This window comes from Electrona antarctica (assembly GCF_951216825.1).
Source record: "Electrona antarctica genome assembly, chromosome: 6".
Lineage (NCBI taxonomy): Eukaryota > Metazoa > Chordata > Actinopteri > Myctophiformes > Myctophidae > Electrona > Electrona antarctica.
In genome coordinates, this window is record NC_136811.1 from 21,549,854 (window position 1) to 21,572,066 (window position 22,213).

The 22,213-nt window shown below is 41.4% G+C and overlaps 2 protein-coding genes across 2 annotated transcripts in view; one reads left to right on the top strand and one right to left on the bottom strand.

Moving 5' to 3' along the window:
• Positions 1 to 1,902: 1,902 nt before the first annotated feature.
• fbxo43 (F-box protein 43) lies at positions 1,903 to 8,106 on the bottom strand. Its single transcript, XM_079504420.1, has 6 exons — positions 7,925 to 8,106; positions 5,616 to 6,498; positions 4,063 to 5,019; positions 3,235 to 3,334; positions 2,769 to 2,963; positions 1,903 to 2,583 (listed from the first exon to the last, which is right to left on the bottom strand). The coding sequence occupies exons 2-6, from the start codon at positions 6,455 to 6,457 to the stop codon at positions 2,329 to 2,331; spliced, it is 2,349 nt and encodes a 782-aa protein (XP_079360546.1). The 5' UTR covers positions 6,458 to 6,498; positions 7,925 to 8,106; the 3' UTR covers positions 1,903 to 2,328.
• A 669-nt stretch (positions 8,107 to 8,775) lies between these two features.
• Positions 8,776 to 22,213, top strand: part of LOC306925537 (sperm-associated antigen 1-like) — a 73,971-nt gene continuing 60,533 nt past the window's right edge. The window contains exons 1-13 of the mRNA XM_079504419.1: positions 8,776 to 9,210; positions 9,402 to 9,561; positions 9,734 to 9,856; positions 9,948 to 10,015; positions 10,102 to 10,214; positions 10,313 to 10,418; positions 10,816 to 10,946; positions 11,222 to 11,328; positions 12,039 to 12,168; positions 14,362 to 14,814; positions 17,726 to 17,825; positions 19,170 to 19,322; positions 21,827 to 21,984. Coding sequence (XP_079360545.1) covers positions 9,050 to 9,210; positions 9,402 to 9,561; positions 9,734 to 9,856; positions 9,948 to 10,015; positions 10,102 to 10,214; positions 10,313 to 10,418; positions 10,816 to 10,946; positions 11,222 to 11,328; positions 12,039 to 12,168; positions 14,362 to 14,814; positions 17,726 to 17,825; positions 19,170 to 19,322; positions 21,827 to 21,984 — 1,963 coding nt within the window. The 5' untranslated portion in view covers positions 8,776 to 9,049. The remainder of the gene's footprint in view (positions 9,211 to 9,401; positions 9,562 to 9,733; positions 9,857 to 9,947; positions 10,016 to 10,101; positions 10,215 to 10,312; positions 10,419 to 10,815; positions 10,947 to 11,221; positions 11,329 to 12,038; positions 12,169 to 14,361; positions 14,815 to 17,725; positions 17,826 to 19,169; positions 19,323 to 21,826; positions 21,985 to 22,213) is intronic.

The window sequence follows — 22,213 nt, forward strand, 5'->3', positions numbered from 1 at the left end:
TTTTATCCTATAGTTTTATTAGAGTTTTATCCTATATATTAGAGTTTATCCTATATGTGAAGTTGGCCAACCGGCCAAGGCTCCAAAAAGACAGAAGAGTCCAAGAATGCCCTTTTAGGGTTTTTAATTCACCTTTCCAGTCCAGTGCAGATTAGGATACAGTGCGGCCTCGGCAAAGACAATGACGAAAAACAAGATTTGGCCAACATAACAGATGTACAAACATAAACACACTTGAAGACAACACTACTGACACACCTAAAACAAGGAGAAGCTGTAACAGGCCATACCCTTACTTTCCAAAGGTCCCTGGCAGCTCTCACTTAGGCTGTTACCTGTGTGTCAACCAAGGTCTAACTCCCACACATCAGCTGCAGGCTCCCTCTTATAGGAGTGAGACATACCAAAACATATCACAGCAAATTGGCAATTCAATTAACTCACCATAAGCATACAAAGGCCAATGAGTTAACACACCATTACTGAAGGTTTTAACATTAACTTAAACATGAAATTCCGGACGTCCATTCATACACAAACTATAGTTTTGTTTTAAATAAGATTGCTCTCGAATCAAACACCCATCCTCCTCTGCAGCACTTGGCACCTTCCCAATCAACAGGAATGCCACTGCAGCGGGGAGGTGTGACTAATCACTTCAACTTCAAATCAATAAATACATTTCAAACCATTAGTAGTATACTTCAGCAATGCATTTCAGTTACAGTATCAATAAATAGAACATACAAGTTAACACTTGACCCGCCACTTCCAAGCCGGCTGATTGATAATTCATTGGAAGCAGCCGTAGTAAAGTTTATGCAATGTCCCCCAATCATTGTCTGTGTATAGGGCACGGGCTGCCCCGTGACACTATATATTAGACGAAAATCACTCCGAGTCTCAGACGGAATACTATAGCATACCGTTTTTCATAATTCTTGAGGATTTGAGACATATCCTGTCATAAAACTATGACATGATAAAACTACAGGATAAAACTACAGGATAAAACTATGACTACATGATAAAACTGTACAGGATAAAACTATGACTGCATGATAAAACCACATGATAAAACTAAAACTACAGGATAAAACTATGACATGATAAAACTAATGATATAACTACGGGATAAAACCACATGATAAAACTACAGGATAAAACTATGACATGATAAAACTACAGGATAAAACTATGACATGATAAAACTAATGATATAACTACGGGATAAAACCACATGATAAAACTACGTCACACTTTTCCGTCAAACTATACAGGATAAAACTATGACTGCATGATATAACTACATTTCAATTCTGAACAAAAAGGAAAAAAATAGCACATTTGTTTGCTGGAATCAAATTAAACAAACAAACATGTTTATGTTGGATTCAGATTCAAATAAGGCAATTATACTAAGGTCCCCTGTCCTAATCAAATATTTGCAACTGATTTTGATTGTCCATGGGCTATACAAAACGACCTTTATTTCTTCTTCAGAAACGTATTCTGTCACATCAAGATGTAATAAATGATTAGACTCGAACCAACTATCTCCATGCAAACTCCCTCCCCACTCAGTTAGGAGTTTGAATCACTATAGAATTATGTGCATTGTGCAGGATGTAATTTGTATATAGATGTGAGGAGACTTCATTTAACTGACCTAATCTTTTTCAATACTTAATTTTAAAATGCCAGTGTGCCAGTGATCACCCTCCCCTGTGCCAATGTTGGCACCCATGCCCAAGGTTGCCGACCCCTGGCCTAGCCTTCCGGGCACCTAGGCTCTAATGTATTAGCCTGACCAGCAGTCCTTTGCTGCATGCCACTCCCCTTTTCTCCCTCAACATTTCCCAACTACCTACTATCAATAAATCTACAATGACACGAAAAGAAAACATGGATACGTATATAAAATGTTTATTTAAAAAAAAGAAAAAAAAAAAGAAAGTGCAAAATTCACACTACAAAATTATGCCAAAAATGTGGCACTCAACTGGTATAAAATCTCAGACTTGACTATTATTGGTGTTAATAGCCATCTTGAGCACTATGCTATCAAAAATAACATCTAGATCAACAACAGTGAGCATTGAGCAATGAACATCAGACAGTTTATGAAAAACATTTTGAAAGGGGAGAACTCGACAGCCAAATTCATTGTCTTTGATTGCATATGTGCTGGTGAGGCTGCTTCAAGATCCACAATTAAAAACACACAAACTACAATGTAATGAAAAAGTGCCGTGACATTTGGTAGCAAAACCAGTGCAATAACGTTCCATGTGAAATGTATCCCAAAGAAATTCACAATCCACCTGTTCAAAGCCTCCTGACGTTCCGTTTGCTGCGAGCGCTTCCTGGAAGAAGTCTGTCCTTTTTGCTCTGGCTGCGATAGCCGGATCTGCTGTAGCACTCTTTTGACCCGTGAAAATCACACATGCAGTCTGTGCAAAACTGGAAACTGCAGTCGGCTCTGCTGCACACACCCTCTTTTTTCACTGAGTGACACCTTGCTGGATGCTGGCATCGTGGACATTGCTTGAGATGCTCGTCCTTGAAGAGGGTTTTGGCTACCTGGTTCAAAGGAAAAGACATTGTACAGTATAGATTTAAAAAAGAAAAAGACCAAAGACAATAACTGCTATGACAATTGGAATTTCCCTTCTTTCTTAACCCATTAAAACTGGGAATGCATCCGTGTAACGACTTTAACCATTATTTTATACTTTCAATATGGTCAATGTCATTCATCAACTTACCTGTATGAACTTCTCCCGCTTACAGCTGCTGCCAGGATCTGACGCGCAGCGCTGCACCGGAGTTAAAATTACTTTTGCTGACTGCGGAGTGCAATAGGTTGGGGTTTTGGTGGCTCTCGCCTGAACGGATGCAAGAACCTGTCTCCTCAGAAGGGCCAGTCTGGTCTCTGCATCAGGGACAGCAGCACCACCAAGCTGTACATGGAACAAAAACACACATTTTGGAGGAGTTCATTTAAAAGCTTTCTCCATTTAAACAGACGCAGGAGACAATCCGTGAAGATCAGGATGGCATTACTGAATTACAGTTAAACCACCACACTGTGGTCAAAAGGAAAAAAAGCCACAGTCCACCATTGGACTTGATATTCACTGACATGAAGTGCTAAACATCAACCACACTGCTACAGTGTTTCACATGATTCAATCCCTTATAAACACTGACTAATGCAAAATGTTGTGGTACCTCCATATCAGCCTTTGCTTCCAGGTAACATCTTCTCCTGCAGCTGGCCTGGCTGTCTTGCAAGATCATCTCATTCCAACTTTTGCACACCTGACCGAACCTGTAAAAAAAGAAAAAACAAGGAAGACATGAATACTTAGAACTGAATGTGTATGGCCTCTGAACACACCTTTGCAATCGAATTAATTCAATTACTGACCTCCATTCATAATAACTTAGAAGCACGTTATTCACTTTGTGAATCGTTGGCTTGAAATATGGTAAACTGTGATGATGTTTTCAAATACACTGAGGGTCATCAACTTCTCACCTGCAAGGTTATAATAGTTTTGGATTTTTGAGCAGTGCACACTGCTCCAATGGTTGGTCCCGTGTCCCTATGTATGTCTGTTTGGAGTAGGAATAGCCGCTCAAGTGTGATTTATTAGTTTAAGTTTGTTTTGAAATTTGTTTACAGTAATTCAGTAAGTTTTAGTTAGTTTTTTTTTAGAGCGGGTTTGCAGTTTATATTAGTTCCATTTTCTTTTATTTTTTCATACTTATTGTTATTTAATGTTATTTAATATTTATCAGGTGCACTGTAGACTGCAAGTAGGCCTAATGTGTAATAAAAAAACTCAACAAAAGATACCATTTAAAAAAATATATTGAGTTACTGTTGGTAACGAGAACTAAGGGCATTTTGTCTATAGTTTCAGTTCATTTGTTAGTTTTGTAAACACAATACAGTTTCAATTGGTTTGTTTTTTATTATAGTTTTTATTTAGTTCAGTTAACGAAAATGTTTTTTTCAATTGTAGTTTTCTTTAACTATAATAACCTACTAACCTGTAGATATCCTTTGGGGACAGATGACCGAGTATGACAGACAGGATATGTCTGAGGTTCCTGCTCTTCAGTTCTGTCAGGACATCTACCTTCCCAAGGCCCATCTTCCTGCCAATGAGGCCCGCCAGCGGCATAGTGGTCCTGAATGACACCGGGGTCTCAGCCAATGTCATGGCTGACCTCAGCTCCTCTTCCATGCTTGGGATCTGGACCGTCAGTCTCCTGGCCCTCTGCTGACATATAGCGTGGACCAGCTGTAGGGCCGGGGTCAGAGAAAGGTTTTCTAGCTTGAGTGTGGTAATGCTAAGAGGGGTCGCATAGTCTGAGTCTGCATGGGGGGCTGTGTTGAGAGGTGTTGTGTTATCGTGTCGTGTCAGCTTGGATGCAGGTGTCCAAAGGGGAGTCAAATCATCCTGATGGGCATGGAAGGCTGTGTTGAGAGGTGTTGTGTTTAGCTTGGATGCAGGTGTCCAGAGGGGAGTAAAATCATCCTGATGGGCATGGAAAGCTGTGTTGCGAGGTGTTGTGTTTAGCTTGGATGCAGGTGTCCAAAGGGGAGTAAAATCATCTTGCTTGTCAGATGTGGCACGAAGGGGGGTCACGATGTCACTGAGGTTGATGGAAGTAGCTCTGCATGGAGTGGCATTGTCAAAAACAAACACCTCATTCTCTTTAGAGAGGCTCTGGTGTTGAAGGAAGCGCTGATGTTTGCCTTGTGGCAGGTCATTTTTGGTACACACTGGGCTGGTTGACTTCCTGCCGTGCTCCTCAGACTGGGAGCCACCCTCTCGAAGCGTGGAGAGCCTCCGCTGACGCTGCAGGTGGGAACGCCGCTGGCTGGTTTCACAGCTCCTGTAAGATGGTAGGAGTTCCTGGAATGAGCCGTCATGGTCCAACGATGAGTCCTGGGATTTGTCAGTGGGCAGGGAACCGAAACCGCTGTCCTCACTCTCCGACCTGCGATGGGTTGGTTGGTAGTCAGTCAATAACCCTGGCATTGTATATTTAATCACTTAAACCCTTTACAGTTTGGTGACTCGGGTCCCCCACTAAGCCCCCCCTATACCAAAGATGTTTGCAAATAAAGAATTTGGCATAGGAGGGGCTAGTCCCCTCCTATGCCCACTGCCAGCTTTGTCTGTTTGGGTGAATTTTAGCAATGATTTGATTGGCTGAGCAAAGTACATATTGAGGATAACAATCACACCCGTGTGAAGTGAGGGGCGCTCTTATCATGCTATGATTAGGTGATGTAATGATGATGTAAAACAAACATTACATTCTCTTTATTGTTAATGGGATTTAATGTTTGAGTTAGGGACAAGATGGCGTAAATGTTCCCTTCATTGTCAATGGCGTTTTTAAAACAAACATTAAACCTGTATATAGGAGGGCCCTCAAAAAGTGAGGGCAGAAAATTGAAGATGCCAATTGTGATTGGTCGGAATGTGACGATAAGAGCACCCCTCACTTCACACGTGTGATTTTTTTTTAATTTTAAGTAATTTGACTTGACATTATTTTTGAAATATGCAATATTAAAATGCACCTACCTCTGGTATTTAATAGTAGGTGTGGACGATGGTGTGATCAACACACTTGTATGACTGGACACTCTTTGGTTGACAGGGGTTTGAGAGTTTTCCTCAGCCAAGGCAGACAGGAAGTTACTCAAAATTGGCATCTCAGGCAACCCGGTAGTGAGGTCCGAGATGATGCTTTTATTGTGGACTGTGTCCGTGACCAAAACAGGCCTCTCGAAACTTGCAAAATCAGCAGTACCATCTGCAGAAGTAGAGGTCCTTGTCTGAGAGAAGAACATGCGTCGTTTTCCACCAGAAAGGGGCTGATCTGGCTCCACTTTTAAAGTGCTTGAAGCCAGAGCTCCAAATACTACAGTGTCTGGAAAGTCAAAGAATGTACTGAATGACGGCTCTGACATGATGCTGATAGACAAATCATTAATTTTACTGGAAGTTCTTGTGTTGTCGGTTTTGACACTTGTGGCTGATTCGCCCGCAAGAAGCCTACGTCGTAACGAGACATCTTTCTTATATACTTTAGGGGTTTCACACCAGCCAATTGACAATGTCTGGTATTCCCTCCTGAAGTCTTTGTCTGAAGATCTACCAGACTCTTTGGTTCTCTCCTTCTTCGGTGTGACAGACATGGTGCTGCACTGATGTCGTTGCAACGAGATGTTCTCTTTAGGCGTTTCATCACACTCATCTGAAAAGCAGGATATAGGCCTACGTGGGTTGCACTTGTCGACACTGGCTGTCCTTGGGCTGTGAAAAGATTCACAGTAGCCACTGTCTATCAATGATAGTTTATAAAAGGAGATTTGTTGGTCTTTACAGCTCTGAAGGTAAACATTGTCAGGAGTGCAATCCATTTTCCTCTGATACACTCACAAGGTAGATTGTGTAAAATATCCTGCAAGGAAAGATATATATATAAAAAAAAGAGAAAGTTATTGACATGTTAGTCACTGAGATAATGTTACCACGTCATTTCTAAGTAACTTTGTATTTATAATTTAACACTTAACCTTTAGAATCACTCTAAATAGTCTGTATACTATCATGACATTCATGACGGATCTTTCCGGATTAATGATCCATGCCTTATGCTTGCTTGACTTGTGTTCTGTTGTTTTGTTTGTTCTTTGTTTGTTTACTTGTTTTGTAAATGGATATTATTATTGTTATTGATATGTTATTGTTTGGATAATTTGGTTGTAGTCTAATGTTTTCCGTTCTTTACTTTTTTTAACATTGTATTATGTCTAGGAATACATCTCAAATGGATTATTCCTAAAGAATTTCAATCATCAACTACCAACTGGGTGCCACTGCCAATCAATGTGCCGCCGTCTGACGTTCAACATTTGATGCGGCAGGCATGTGGCCATGGAGCATAAAATGATACCTTTGTGGAAATTGTGGTCTTGATTGAGAATGTTAATTTAATAACAGTTTGTAGAATGGGTACAGTTCAACTAAAGTACAGGTCAATACCAAATCTGCTAAGAGGATAAAACCAGAAAAGGCACTAAGACTGTTAGCTCTGGTCCATAGCTCTAATGCGAAATGCAACGCATTAGAGCTATGGACCAGAGCTAAAGACTTGTCTACATCAGGGTCCTCCATTCTCAATTCATCAGAACATTTAAAGACATACAGATATACACCGAAAACATATGTTTTAGAAAAATGGAGAGGGGGGGGGCGGACGGATAAGTGCGGTAGTACTAATCAGTTGTCATTTATTTTCAGTGGACAAAAGTGTTGCTTGCAATCAAATTGCAATCACGCGCATCTGGTAGGAAACAAACAAATACATGTCAGCTGTGTGAGGTTAACTGTTCTGTTCATCGCTGTTGCTATGTAAGCTTTGTGGCAACCCGCTCAAAACTCAGCTGTGGCCGCCAAAACACTGGATTTATACTTTGTAGTATGACGGCGTCGCTTTCCAGACTGCCAGATAAAGTATCCTACTGATCTACACAGTACTTGTATATTCTGTTCTTTTGGCAAAGAATACCATGGGCTTGTGGTTAAATCAAAGCTCAAATAGCAACTATATAATGCTTATGCTTCTATGGCGTTGTTTAGGAAACGATGTATAATAATAATAATAATAATAATAATAATAATAATAATATAGTCAGTCTACAAAAATACGTGGGGTGGCTTGTATAATAAAGGCGTATTCTGATAGGGAATCAGTAGCAGGCACGCTGAATGGTTTGAGTTAGCCTAGCACTATTACACTACTTACTAGAAAACACGACTTGTTCTCTAAACACCGTCATGTGGTGCAGAGAAAACACGTTTGTCATAAAAGTAACAATACTTACTGTAATATAAAATAAACCAGCCGCTAAACTTCATGCATCCGGCCCGAAATCCGAATAGTTGTAGGCCTCTGCTAGGAGTCGTGAGCATTCATTGTCCATTCACTCCCTGTCTGTGTGTAGCTGAGTGAGCGCTCTCTGTGTCCCACAATAACAAGCGTTCAAATTTGGAGCCTATTTTAGGTGTCACATGTTTCCGCCAGCTGGTTGTGGTTTCCGTAGCAGCAGAGCAGTGCGTCACCTAATTATTCACACACACACACACACACACACACACACACACACACACGCACACACGCACACACGCACACAATAAGTGCGCAGTGTTAGACCCAGAGTAGTATAAAAGAGAGTAATGACACTCCCGTTGACTCTCATTGTAACAATGGAATGCGGAAGTGCTCATTCTATCTCAATGGAATAGTTCCATCCATAGGAGCAATGTTTGGAACTATCGCCCATATGTACCCGCTTTGCGGCGAGATCAAAGCGTGTAGCTGGAAAATATATAGTTGCATATTTGATTAAATAATAAAGGTTTCGGTAATATCAAAAACATTGTCAAAAATGAGAGTCAGTGACACTTAAGTGCAAGACTTTACAATAATAAAAAAAGGAATGGTAAGGCGTGAAATCATGTTAATAACATATTTGTTATGCACTGACGATTATTTAGCTTTTAGCATGACATGTGAATATTATTAATCATCTATGAAGTGGCACGGTTTAAATACTTGTCCCTTTCATTTAATGTTTTTCTTCCTTTTTTCTTTCTTTCTTTGTGTGTGTCTATTATTGTAGTCAATAAAGTTGTAGGGGGCGAAAGTACTGCTGCGTTTGGGTTTGGTGTGTAGTAACCCTAGCAACCCATTGTCTTCTTTGGTAGCCTGTAGGCTGCAGTCACACGGGTAAAAGTTACTTGATATCTATGGTTAAGAGAAGGATTAGGATAATGTGTAGGCCTAGTCATTTTCCGCTCATTTGCTGCGTTATTGTTAATTAAAATAAACTTCGATTTAAACGCGTAACATGTGTTATCCGGCCGGCTAGCCATAACTTTGCCAGCTCGTAATCAACGCAGATTTCACCTGGACACTTCCATATCGACAAGCTAGCTACAATCCTGCCATGATGTCAGCTAAAACATGCTCCTCTCTTCTAAATGAAGAGGCAACCTTATCAGCCAATTTCAGTCGCCATGAGAAGATTCCAGTGGAGCATTTGGACTACAACTACATTGCACATTGCGCTGATGTTAAATACCTGGAGAATATATTGACAGTGCTGAGGTAAGAGTTACTTACATTGTTTGTAATTATGTCGTCTGCAGAGGGAATAATACTGAAAACATCTTTATTTCGCCTATAGCCACCCATCCATCAACTCAATAATGTATTGCATTTATTTTCATCATCCAAAGCAACTAGGCTATACATACATGATACATGTCTGAAAGATGGATTTTGTGAATGTATCAAAGGTCTGGAGATGAGGGTATTTACCCCGATCTGATCCAGTTCTGTGAGAATCGCCTGCAAAAATTGGACCCCAAGAGCCGAGCTCTCAGAAAGGACAATCCAGTGGCCACAGCAGCCAGCCTCCCTAAAGAGGAATGGAGCCAAATCATTGATGACCTGAAGGTAGCTATTATACATTATAGTGCATTATTTGTAGCAGTAATGGTGGACAGCAATTTTGGATGATTATAAATTAGTTTTTTGTGGTTGTGTACCACTGTTAGGCTGTATACAGTGTATAGCCCCCTAGGATAAACATAGCCTTGTATTTATTATTCCTTTTTACTGTTCATAGATGTGGCAAGAAGAAACCAAAGGGATTGAATCATCTCTAAAACAGCAGTCAGTGTTTCATGATGTGGTGAATGAAAACGTGCCTCCTGTACGGGGCTCCAATTGCTCTGTTCCGCTCACTCAGGTAATGAACAACACTGACTAAATTACAGTACACCTGCTTGTTATATTAAATACATTCTTAAAAATATAGCCTATTCTGATTTCCACTTCAGAATCCAGTTTCACAAAGAAATACCTCCTCAAAGAAGGTCCTCCCTCGCAACTACCAAGAATGGGACAAGTTAGACCTTTTTGTTACTTCAGTTCATCTGGAATTTGTAATATTATTATCATTACATAATCATGACCTTTGTTCTTTTCTTCCAGATTTGACGTTGAAAATGAATGTGAAAAAATTGATCGGAGCGATACAAATAATGATCCTCCTACCATCAAAAACTCTGGCCATCATAAAATCAAATCCAAAGTCAATGCAACGTGTAAGATATTTTATCGTTAGAAGTTATAATTTGTTTGTCACTGGTTTAAGTTCTCTTTTCGTGTAAGAGAGACATAATGTTTCTAACTTTGCATGCAGTGCTCACTCAGCAGGAGAAGCTCTTTCTAGCAAATCATGAAAAGGACAAAGGCAACGATGCTTTCAGAGCCCGTGACTACGAGGAGGCAATTGCATATTATTCCAGGTAGATCCTTTACACTAGCCTAAAGCTGTTCAAACTCATGTAACAACAACTTTATTCACACCGATTTGACTCTTATGTCATAGTTGAAGGGTTCCCCCACCATCTGAGCATGATACACAATTTAAAGGGTTGTACAAATATTTATCAATTTAAATGTTTTTATAAGAATGAAATAATTAGACAATATGAAGACGAAAACCCTTTTTGCCCCTGGGTGTATTAGATTCAATGAATTATCATCCTCTGACAGGAATAGTATTGGCCTCATGCCTGGTATTTATTTGATCATTACTATGCACATCTAGGTCAGATTTAATTCACATGGTGGTATTGGTAACCCTTAGTGCATGTTTACATTCATTAACGCCGTTGTTTCTTTACTGCTCTTCCATTACAGGAGTATATCCATTATACCAAATGTCGTGGCTTACAACAACAGAGCCCAGGCTGAGATTAAATTGAAACACTGGCCCAATGCCCTGAAAGACTGCCAGACTGTATTGGAGCTAGAACCAGGCAATGTGAAAGGTGGGATGTTGGTTAATTCCTGATGTTCATGAACATAACGCATGATGATAATATAATACTGTAGCTAAGGGTAATGCATGTACAAAGAAATATCATGTTTGTAATATTTACAGGACATAATTGATAATAATAATAATATGAGGCTTCATTTCATGTTAACAAACTACTTCGTATCTCTTCTGCAGCACTGCAATGCATTTGTACAGATTACAATGGAGACTTTACTGTCCAGTAGAAATTTGTGGTATTTATACTGGTTTCTGTCTCCTCATCAGCCCTGCTACGTCGTGCCCACCTTCAGGAGAACTTGGGAAACCTCCAGAAGGCCGCTGAGGACCTAAGACTTGTGCTCCGTGAAGAGCCACAGAATACTGCAGCTACTGTAAATGCTTAAACCTCAAACTTTGGCCCAGAAATTACATGCTAGATTAATGTCAGCAACCAATTGTATGCTGCAGTGAACACACAGTGCATAGTACCTCTTTTTTCAATGGCCCATTTGCCCAGTAGATGTCACTGTGTGTATTTCCCTGAGATGAAGGGTATGGATATTATTGAGTTTAACCCATTCTGGGGTGAACATTCTGCAATGTGTTACGTGTAAACTAAGTATAATTTAAGTGGTAGGTAGATAGATAGACAGACACTTATCCTGAGGGAAATTCAGTTGTCATAGCAGTATGCACATCATATTTCCATAAGCACATTAATTGGAGAATATACATTTGCTGCAGATCTATCCAAGATCTGCTATAGTTTAGAATGATCCTGTTTTGTAGTCAAGTCAGGACAGTATAAAGGACAGATTTACAAATCATATCCCAAATCTATTGCATTTGGTTGATGACTAGTATTAATGTTCTGCTGTAGCGATTGAGTAATGAGCCCACTATTAGCAATTGACAAATAAAACATAAAAACACATACAGACAGTTCTATCCACCCCCATAAACTGTATTATTAATAAGAATTTAATTTGAACTTTTGTGAATGACCCACGTGCACAAACATTTTAGACCCTCTAAAAGCAGCATGAGTCTGGGACAAATAAGATGACCACATCATTTTTGATTTTGTTATTTTGCCTTTTAGAAACTTCTGACTGAAGTTGGTAAGAAGATAAGAGAAGGTCAACCACAGTTGCAGACCAAAGGCAAGAAGATCCTCATACAAGAGGTAGATGAAGAAGAGGAGGATGAAGAAGAGGAGGATGAACAGACGGGTGAGTTTATCTGAACCACTCCATGATTAACATCCTTCAATATATCCTTGATACGTGCAGGTGATCCTAATCTCTTTTTCTGTATCCTTCCATTAAAGATAATTGAAAATTGCTCTTAAAGGGGAATACCACTCGTTTTCAACATTTTACTATGTCAGTATGTCATTAATATACCTTAGAGCTGTTGATGATGTCATCAAGATGTTGATGGATCTGGTATGAACATGGACACGTGTATATACGTCAGTTGTTACTTTATAGACAGTTGACACACTGACTGTGCACAGGACAAACTGTAAGTTGAGACGTGCAATACTGTGGTGACACACAGAAGAGTAAACTGCTTAGAGTTATTTACAATTAGGCTGTAAAGACACAGTCTTTGTTAAGAATGCGTATATTTATGCACCAAGTGACCCAATGTGTCTTTGTAGCAGTGATGGTGTGTTTCACCATGTTAATGATTTTTTTCAGTTATAGGAAACACATAATGGGGGGACTTTTTTATTATTTCCACACAACAGCTCTAAGGTATATTAATGACATAGTAAAATGTTGAAAATGAGTGGAATTCCCCTTTAAGTGGTAAATTAGCTCACAATGATTTTCAGTTACAACATTTTGTCATGAGAATAGAGAAAGAAACAAAGGGAAAAGTCAGAAAACAAGACAACAATATGAAATGTAAGGTGTGCACTCAAAAAGGAAATACAAATGAGGAAGAAGATCACTGTCTCTCGTCCATGGCAGATATCAAACATATAAGTCTATAATGTGTACTGTACAGTGAGTGTATATTTCATAGTCATATAGTAAACATAAAACGATAATACCTGTGTGATAGCCTGCGTGCGTGCGTGCGTGCGTGCATGTGTACACAGTATATATTCCAGTAAACTCGCATCACCAGACTTTCCACCTCGGAGGAAAGCCTGGCCTGTGTTCCAAAATCGATGCATCCCAGGCTAATATCCCAGACAAGACTGCCTACTAAAGAAAAGTATATATATTAAGTATTTATCTGGCTAGATTTGACATATTGAGCTGTGACCAGAACCAAATTATTCTTTTGTCGTTGTGTGGGACATTTATAACGGGGAAACAAGACAGGGTTATCAGCAACTTATGCCTTGATGTCATATTTGACCATAGGCCTATAATATTTCCTATAATTTTGTTAAACCCCTCTGGTGTCTCAAATTTTGTTTTACATTTCACATTTTGCACATTTTGGCCATGGGTGGTATCGCCGTCTTGGTACTGTAGCCTAGGGGATATTTCTCATGCTATTTTAACAGGCTTAAAGACACATCTTGCAGGAAAAGAGACAATGAGAGAGCTTTACAACAGAAACCCAACTATTAGGGGACTAACTATTAGGGCATGTGAACACTGATGCCTGCCAGTTACAATGTGGGACAGGGTCTCAATTTGTGGGACGTCTTGGAAATGAGGGACTGTCCCACGCAAAGGGGGACATCTGGTCACCCTGGGAGCATGCATGGCATTTCTCATTCAGTTAATACCACAACATTGCATGTCTGTGCCGGTTCTCAGGCTGATTCAGAACCCGCTGGCAAAGGATTTGCCCTCTAATCTGCCTGCAAAATCACTCATTGCTAATAATGTGTCCAGAACATTGAAATGTGGCCTTTGAGAAACGGAGGGATTCGTTTTGTGCAACACATTTCTAGCCAGGGAGGAATCCCCTAGTTCCTCTGGGTAGTGGGTAACATGACGTTTGGTAGCGTGTGTATCTCTGTGTGTTCTTTACCCAGGGAGGAATCCCCTAGTTCCTCTGGGTAGTGGGTAACATGACGTTTGGTAGCGTGTGTATCTCTGTGTGTTCTTTACCCAGGCCCCCACCCCCACCCAGCGTTTCCTCTGGGTAGTGGGTAACATGACGTTTGGTAGCGTGTGTATCTCTGTGTGTTCTTTACCCAGGCCCCCACCCCCACCCAGCGTTTCCATCATTCACTGCTGAGTGGTTGCTTCCTGGAACTCCCCTTTCAAGTGGCTCTGCCTTGTGTGTAGCACTGTGTACCCAGCCCTCCCCCACTCTGATGTAACCGCTGACTGCGTATTGTGGGTGTGTCTTCTCTCTCTCCTCTCTCTCTCTCTCTCTCTCTCTCTCTCTCTCTGTTTCTGTCTCTCTCTCTGTCTCTCTCTCTCTGTTTCTCCCTCCCTTTCCAGCTTGTCCGGTTGAACCCAGCCTGCCTGTGGGAGGGGAGGAGAGCGCGGTTGCTCCTGCTGAGAGGGGAGATATGGGGAACGCTCAGAAAAAGCCCCATAGCAGAGGGGAAGGGGGCCCTCACAGTGAAACCAACAACTCCCACGGACACAGGAGGACCAAGGGAGGCATTTCGGACAAGTACAAAGTAGGGCAGGACTCTCCGGCCAAGGCGGCCAATGGAACGAGCAAAAGGGGTTCAGCGGCGTCGGTCCAGGCAGATCAAAGTGGCAGCTCTAAGGGTGCTCCTTCCTGTAGCAACGGAGGAGGAAATGTCAACCTTGATGCTCCTTGCGGAGCCCTACCCCCGCCACTGGCCCGGCTAAAGAATGAGGGAAACCTGCTTTTTAAGAATGGACAGTTTGGTGACGCACTGGAGAAATACTCACTAGCCATAGCAGGCTGCACAGATTCAGGTGGGATTTTATGTCTTGTTGTTACATGGCTACTAAACACTCTCTTATATTATATACATTTCAGGTTTAATGTAGGTTTAAAAGTACAGCAAACTATGATTTGATTTGATTTAATCAATGAATGAACTATATTTCTTTATGGACCATCAGCAGCCTTTGTAATTCCATTGTAAAACATTACATTGCATTACATTTAGTTTCATATTGCTTTATTACAGCACAGAGTCCATCGCTGGCTTCTAACCCATGTATTATTGTGGCATAGCCTAAAATGACTCATTAAAAGACTCAGGTGTTAAAATTAAGATGTTTTGGCTATAGGTAGATATACATAATACATAATGACTCTGTACCTAGAGGTGGTGGAGTGATGCGTCACATCACAGGAGGTTTCTGTTTTAGCCTGGGCCTGGAGTTAAGCCTCTCAGCTCAGGTCTCTCCAGGTCACATGACTTCTAACCACTCACTGTGAAATTGAATCTGTGGGACCGCAGTTGTAAATCTCACAAAGAGAGAGAGAGTGACAGAGAGAGTGTGTGAGTAATAGAGAGTGAGTAAGTGCTGCTGGTCAGCCTTCCCCTACCTCTCTCTGTCCATCCCTCTCTCCCTCCCTAATCAGCCAGTACAGTGTTGGCCTGTCATCATGCTATCATTGCCTGCTCTGCTGCTCTGGTGTGCTTGAAAGAGTCCAGACAACATCCACAGTTGTTCATCTCACTGAGTAGCTACTTTAAATGTGCTCATTACTCATCACATACAGGCAGTATGCCACTTTTCAACTGCATTGTACTGGCCTGACTCGACTTGTTGGTTCGCCTTTTTGGTTTTCCAATTCAGTTCAATTAAAAGGAGCTTTATTGGCGTGACACTGTTCCGCCTACCCCTCCGCCCCCAGCTATTCATTTCAATGAAAGTTGCTCAGTGGCATTTTAAAGCATCCGGAAGAATGCTCTACTTCCGCTTTTGTCCGATTTTGAGAGCTGTGCTAATAACTTTGGAGCGGGCCCGAGTTTGAATGGACAGGTATCAGTCAAAAGGGAGACATCGAAGAGGAAGCCTCCATATATGGTTGTCAGTCCGTCACACCTAGTGACAGCCTGACTGACTGACGGACAGGTTTTGCAGGTTTTCATAGTAATCTGCGACCTACAGTCGCAATCAACTATAGGTACCTAGTACGTTTTTGGTATCACCTCCATCGATGTTCCAGTGAAGTATAGTGCTCTCCTATACGCATATGGTTAGGATGTCACTATGACCACCAGCTGCATTGAAGGGCTACTATCTGCAGTGGAAAACGAAGTACGTAGTACCAAAAGCGAGTAGAGTTTACTGAGTATAATAGAGTCGAGTATAGCCGGCGGTACCATGCAGTAGAAAAGCTCCAATACACACTCGCTCATGCGCACGCACGCACGCACGCACGCACGCACGCACGCACGCACGCACGCACGCACGCACACACACACACACACACACACACACACGCAATCACACAGACCAATACTAGTGGCCTATGTCTCTGTCACTAAATACAAGGTCATAAACAGTTCATTGACAAATTTGACATGGGCACCCTTTTCTGTAACCCTAACCTTCATCAGGGTAGTCCAACTAATTGCCCTATCAATATCATTCTGGTAGTCCAGATTACATGGGCATATCCTGTACCTACACCTACATGAACTATAGTCAGCTCAGAGTGGCACTTCATCACATCAGATCAGATTATGGACAAAGACACAGTTTGGTAGGCAGAGCATGGTGACAGATTACTGTTGACAGTGGTACGTATACTGTATGTAGAAGGGTCTCTTTGAATATAATCACCCACAATCCTCCATGCTGGCCTGCATTTATGGGGAACAACTGGCCCACATTGTGGCAATGAAGCCGGGTAATATAATGCAACAGCAATGTTGTGAAGAATAAAGCCTTGTGATTTTAAATTAGCACATAACTGAGTAAGCACCACCACTACAGGCTATAAATATCACCAGTGTCTGGCAGAAGAATATCTGTGAATATAATAAAAAGAAAAAGTGATTAAATAGTTTGGACATCAGCAGAGCTACCACCTGTCTTTTTTATGTTCCTTGTTTGTAAGTGTAAAGAATTACTCTCCACAGCTCTCCACAGCCATAACTCTACTGGATATGAACTCACTCCATACATTTATGGTGTGTGTGTGTGTGTGTGTGTGTGTGTGTGTGTGTGTGTGTGTGTGTGTGTGTGTGTGTGTGTGTGTGTGTGTGTGCGTGTGCGTGTGCGCGAGCGCGTACACGTGTGTGCGAGAGAGAGAATATACAGTACTACTGAAGTGATGCAACCGTGAAAGACTGGTTGGCCTTAAGTCCAAGGAGGATGGTATCTTTTAATTTGAAAATGAATCAGGAAATGGTGACGCATTAAAACAAATGGCTCTGATGATCCTGTCATGGAGTCATTGCGGCAACACACACACACACACACACGTACGTACACACACACACACACACACACACACCATTATAAAACATTACTGAAATGACAGACAAGCATCATGTTCCAAATGATGGTTTTGCCTCACTTTTGCACCATGTGTCACAGCACTACAGATTTAACAACCAGCTTTAGACATAATCCGAACAACAACATAAAAGGTTTCTAACATGCGAGAGCTTTGGCTTTGCCATGCTGTGAGACAACACTTGACCCTGTGGCCTTTCTTCAGAGCTCCTTTGTGTCTGTGTGAAAAAGTTAATCAATCTAATCGATTTAATCAATTTTTTCTTTCGTAATTCTTTAAAAATAGCGAAAATAGGCGTTCTGCAAAATCACAACACATCTGCCATTTTTGCACACTAAGATTTATTTTCATCCTTGCTATTGTTGAGGTGTGAATCCTCTATGTTTCTTTCTCTCTCCATAGGCATTGACAGTCCAGAGGATCTAGGTGTTCTGTATTCTAACAGGGCGGCCTGTTACTTGAAAGATGGGAACAGCCAGGAATGTATACAGGACTGCACAAGGTGAGACTCTCACACCCAACATACATTATATAGTATCACTAGTTTTATTCCTTTGTCCACATTATTTAATTAGCAAATTACTTCGCTGAATTTCAAATAGCGGAAATAGCCCATCTACACGCTTGAAACACGTCAGCAATGTGACGCATTGTGAGATTGTAGATCTTTTATTTCCGCTGAATGTTCATAACATTTTTGCAGGGTGTTCCGCTATTATGACATGCCCAGAATAGGGAAGCTATATTTTTCAATTCAATTTCAAATAAATACAAAGTCATTGTCTCAAAGTCAAGGTTCTTCACATTATGTGTAAAAAGGTAGAAGGGGTGTGAAACCTCACTTGAGGTCCTTGACAGAATGCTTTCTCGTGAGAACATGAGAGCCTTAAATCAAGGAAGCACGCACGACTCCAATTCGTCAAAGTAACTTTTCAAGAAATCTCCAAGAAGAGAATACCAGCACTCATGGAACTGTCCTTTAAGGCACTTTATTATTTTATAATTGGCATGGTATGCTGCAGAGCAGACAGCACAACGTACACGTTTTGGCGTATACCCTTTGTCAGCATTGTGATACAAGGACAGTTCTGTGAGTGCTGGACAGTATTCTCTTCTTAGAGATGTCTTGAACATGAGAGCCTTCTCATGAGAACATGTGCCCACATGTGTTCCATCTGCCCACAGCAATCCACCCTATTCCACCACTGTACTGCACATGTACTACGGTATTCAGAAGAGAACTAGTGGGGAGACTTATGAGACTTTTAGTCGTTTGTTTATCATACATGATACATATACCTGATTGCAATTCAAGGACACTTTCTGAGATATACCTTTTAGTCTGAAGTTTAGAATGTTGACGTTTGACTTATTTTTAGCCACACTTTTGGTAAACGTAAACAAAGGAGTATTTGGGTTTGTGGTGAAATACACTGTGTGGGGGGAATGTTCTGGAGTGCTCGGAAGTCCCAAAAAAGTGTAATGACGGTGCTCTTTGGTTGGTTGGGTTTGGTTGTTACAACAATGGATAAAGACAAGGCACTGTTCTGGTGAAAATGTTTTAAAACTAAGCCTTTATTATCTTATTTCTATTTCATGATAGAAATACATTAAAAGTAGTCCATGGTGACAGTGTCAGTGATACAACACACACGTAGCTGTCCCACAGCCTTCATCAGGGAAAACAACCATACTGTTTGTGTGTTTCCGCAAAGCCATACATGGGCATGGATATGTACCCATGCCCATGTACTTGCCCTCCAGCAATCCGTACACAGACGCGACTGTCTACGTATAGCAGGCCTGATCCTTAACCCCTCTCATTATGTCTATAATTACTGTCCAGAGCCCTGGAACTGCAGCCCTTCTCTATCAAGCCCCTCCTCCGTCGAGCCATGGCTTACGAGTCGCTGGAACGTTACAGCAAGGCCTACGTGGATTACAAGACCGTCCTGCAGATAGATTCGAGTATCCAGTCAGCAAACGACAGCGTCAACAGGTATTATCATTCACCTTTCAACTTTCACCTCGCCACAGCCGCAGCTTCGCAGTGCAGGTCACGGAGGTGACGTCACAGAGACACAGATGGCTGAAAGGACAGACTTTATCATTCAAATCCACATTCCAGAGTTCAGATAGAAAGAAAAGAACTTCACAGGTGTTATTAGTGCATGCCTTTGAATGTTTTTGTGTTAAGTCTAAGTTAAAGGGATATTTCACTTTAAAAAAAACGTCATTTTATCGTCTACTCAGGCTTATGTGAACATCGCAGACAGTTTTTAAGTTGCTGGATTCAGTATTTAGATATTTGATATTCATTTTAGCTGCCCCGCCCCTTTCTTATACAAACCCATTGTAAATTCAAACTCCATTTTAACCAAGATAGATTCATCGAAAATACCTGACCTTTTTTCTGGTGACTGATAGTGTCCTTCCAATACGTGAGGGGACCATGGTTTTTAATTTACTGTTTTTAATTATTTTTAATAATTATTTTTGATGTTTATGTCTCTTCCGGCCTCCTCCTGGAGGAGGTTATTTTCCAAAATAATTATTAAAAACAAATAAGAACAGTAAATTAAAAAGCACGGCCCCTCACGTATTGGAAGGACACTATCAGTCACCATAAAAAAGGTTGGGTGTTTTCGATTAATCTATCATGGTTAAAATGGATTTTGAAGTCATAATGGGTTTGCATAGGAAGGGGCAGGGCAGCTAAATTTAATATCTAATATCTAATTACTGAATCAAGTAACTTAAAAAACGTTTGGGGTGTTCACATAAGCCTGAGTAGATGATAAAATGACCAAAAGTTTTTTTAAAGTGAAATATCCCTTTAAGCTTAATTACATGGCAGTATTGCTTACCACCAGAAATAATGCATTTACAATGGCTCGTAAATCAGTTATCTTCAGCATAGATTAGGCTTTATTCTTCTGAGCTTTAAGCAGGTTGGTCTGTCCAACTGTCTTTTCTTGTTGTTCATTTAACTTTTAGCAAAATGTTAAATTACTAATGCGTTAAACCGTTTGATTGTCCCTGCATTCACCAACTAAAACCATCATATTTGCCCCAACTAACAATCAAACCAAGTGCACTGTCCAGGACAGCACAGTCCATGACTAATTAGTGGTTAGTTAACACAACAGCTTAGGCTGGCGGCTCCAGCTCCAGCTAGGAGCTATTTATGGCTCTCGCAACATGTGCCAGGGACTATGAGGGATTTATAGGCCTCAATTAACAATATACCTCTATGTTCTGGGTTCAAGGTTCCTTTATTGTCACATCTTGTGTACAGGTACATCTTATTACAATTGAGAAGAGCACACTTGTGCCCATAGACCTGTAAGTATGCAGAGTATGCGAAAGCGCAATTTACACCTCTTTGTGGAAATGATACATCACTACACTGACTTGCCAAGTCATAGACCAGAGTATGCAGAGTATGCGGAAGTGCCGTTTATGCCTGTCCTTTGTGGCCGTGATACATCACTGACTTTACCTCTATGTTTTCAACCCAGCTTTGTGGGTGCAGTTTCCCTTATGAGCTTCTAGTGAGAGTATTGTTACCAGGTTGTTCTGACACCATTGTGTCAAATTCTCTACCTTCCTCCAGGAGGATGTCTCATCATTGTCATGTCACCAGGGAACTTAAACACAGGAGGTGTGCATGGTCATGAACGTGTGAGGCTCAGAACGCAGCCCTGGGGGACTCCTGTCCTGTGTTGATGGTCAGGGAGCAGAGGTGTTAGAGCCCCTCCTTACTACCTGCCATCGTTTGGACATATCAGCTGCACAGGCTGGGGGTTGAGTCCTAGGTTTATAAGCTTGGTGTCTGGAGGAGACTATGGTGTTGAATGCTGAGCTGTAATCTATCTGGATCTATAATCCTTTTCTCCAGGTGTGTAGTGGGCAGTGTGTCGTGTTGTGTCTCTGGATCTGTTTTGTTGTCATATTAATGGGGTCTAGGGTGGGTGGCAACCTGCAGTTGATCAGATCTTTGACATGCTCTCAACTTCTCAAGGCATGTACAGCCACTAATCACTATGGGGGTGAGTGCTACTGGGGGTGAGTGCTACGGGTTGCCTGTCATTTAAACCAACTAGTTACCTTGCTTTTTTCTTTCTGCACTGGAATTATTGTTGCTGATTTGAAACATCAGGATATTCTACCCTCAAGGAGGAATTGGTTGAACATATCTGTGAAAACTCCATTTGCTGTGTTGCACATGTTCTGAACATCCTTGCTACAATGGCGTCTGGTCCTGCTGCCTTGCACGTATCGTATGAACATGTTGGAACATTCGGCACACTTCAGAATCAGCAATAAATGGCAAAAATGACGTGCTGGTGCTTGTCCAGCTTTTGTTAGCTGTTCCTTTTTTGCTGGGACATCATCTCACTTTTTGTCTGTAAACAGGTCTGTATCGGTGTGTGCGTTGAAGTGAATATTGTTGTGTCTGTCCTCATGCATCACCACGTTCTCCCCTCTGACGTCTCTCAGGATCACAAGGCAGCTGATAGAGCAGGACGGTCCTGATTGGAGAGAGAAGCTGCCGGACATTCCTCTAGTTCCTCTGTCGGCTCAGCAGCACCGTCGAGAGGAGCCGCTCAGCGAAGAGGCCCTGCAAGCCCGTGCAGAGAAGGCTGCTAGTGACGCAGGTGTGTTCAAGCCATATATACTTAATTGTACGATGAATCAAGAAAGACAACGTTATGTCGCACCTTGTATTGTTTTAATAGTGTGGACCAGATGGTGTCAATGGACGGGGTCCATTGAACTCAATGAACGGACCGTCCGTTCAGGACAGACATACAGGGGGCATCTTGGTACATATGTATGGTACATACATATGATGATGAGACATGATGCGTTGTGCGTTTGTAGATC

Coding starts and splice junctions, on each gene's coding strand:
- fbxo43 (XM_079504420.1), bottom strand. CDS start 6,457: ATGGATTGCACTCCTGACAATGTTTACCTTCAGAGCTGTAAAGACCAA. Junction 5,020..5,615: donor CCTACTATTAAATACCAGAG/GTAGGTGCATTT, acceptor AACCCATCGCAG/GTCGGAGAGTGAGGACAGCG. Junction 3,335..4,062: donor TCCCCAAAGGATATCTACAG/GTTAGTAGGTTA, acceptor CTTTTTTTACAG/GTTCGGTCAGGTGTGCAAAA.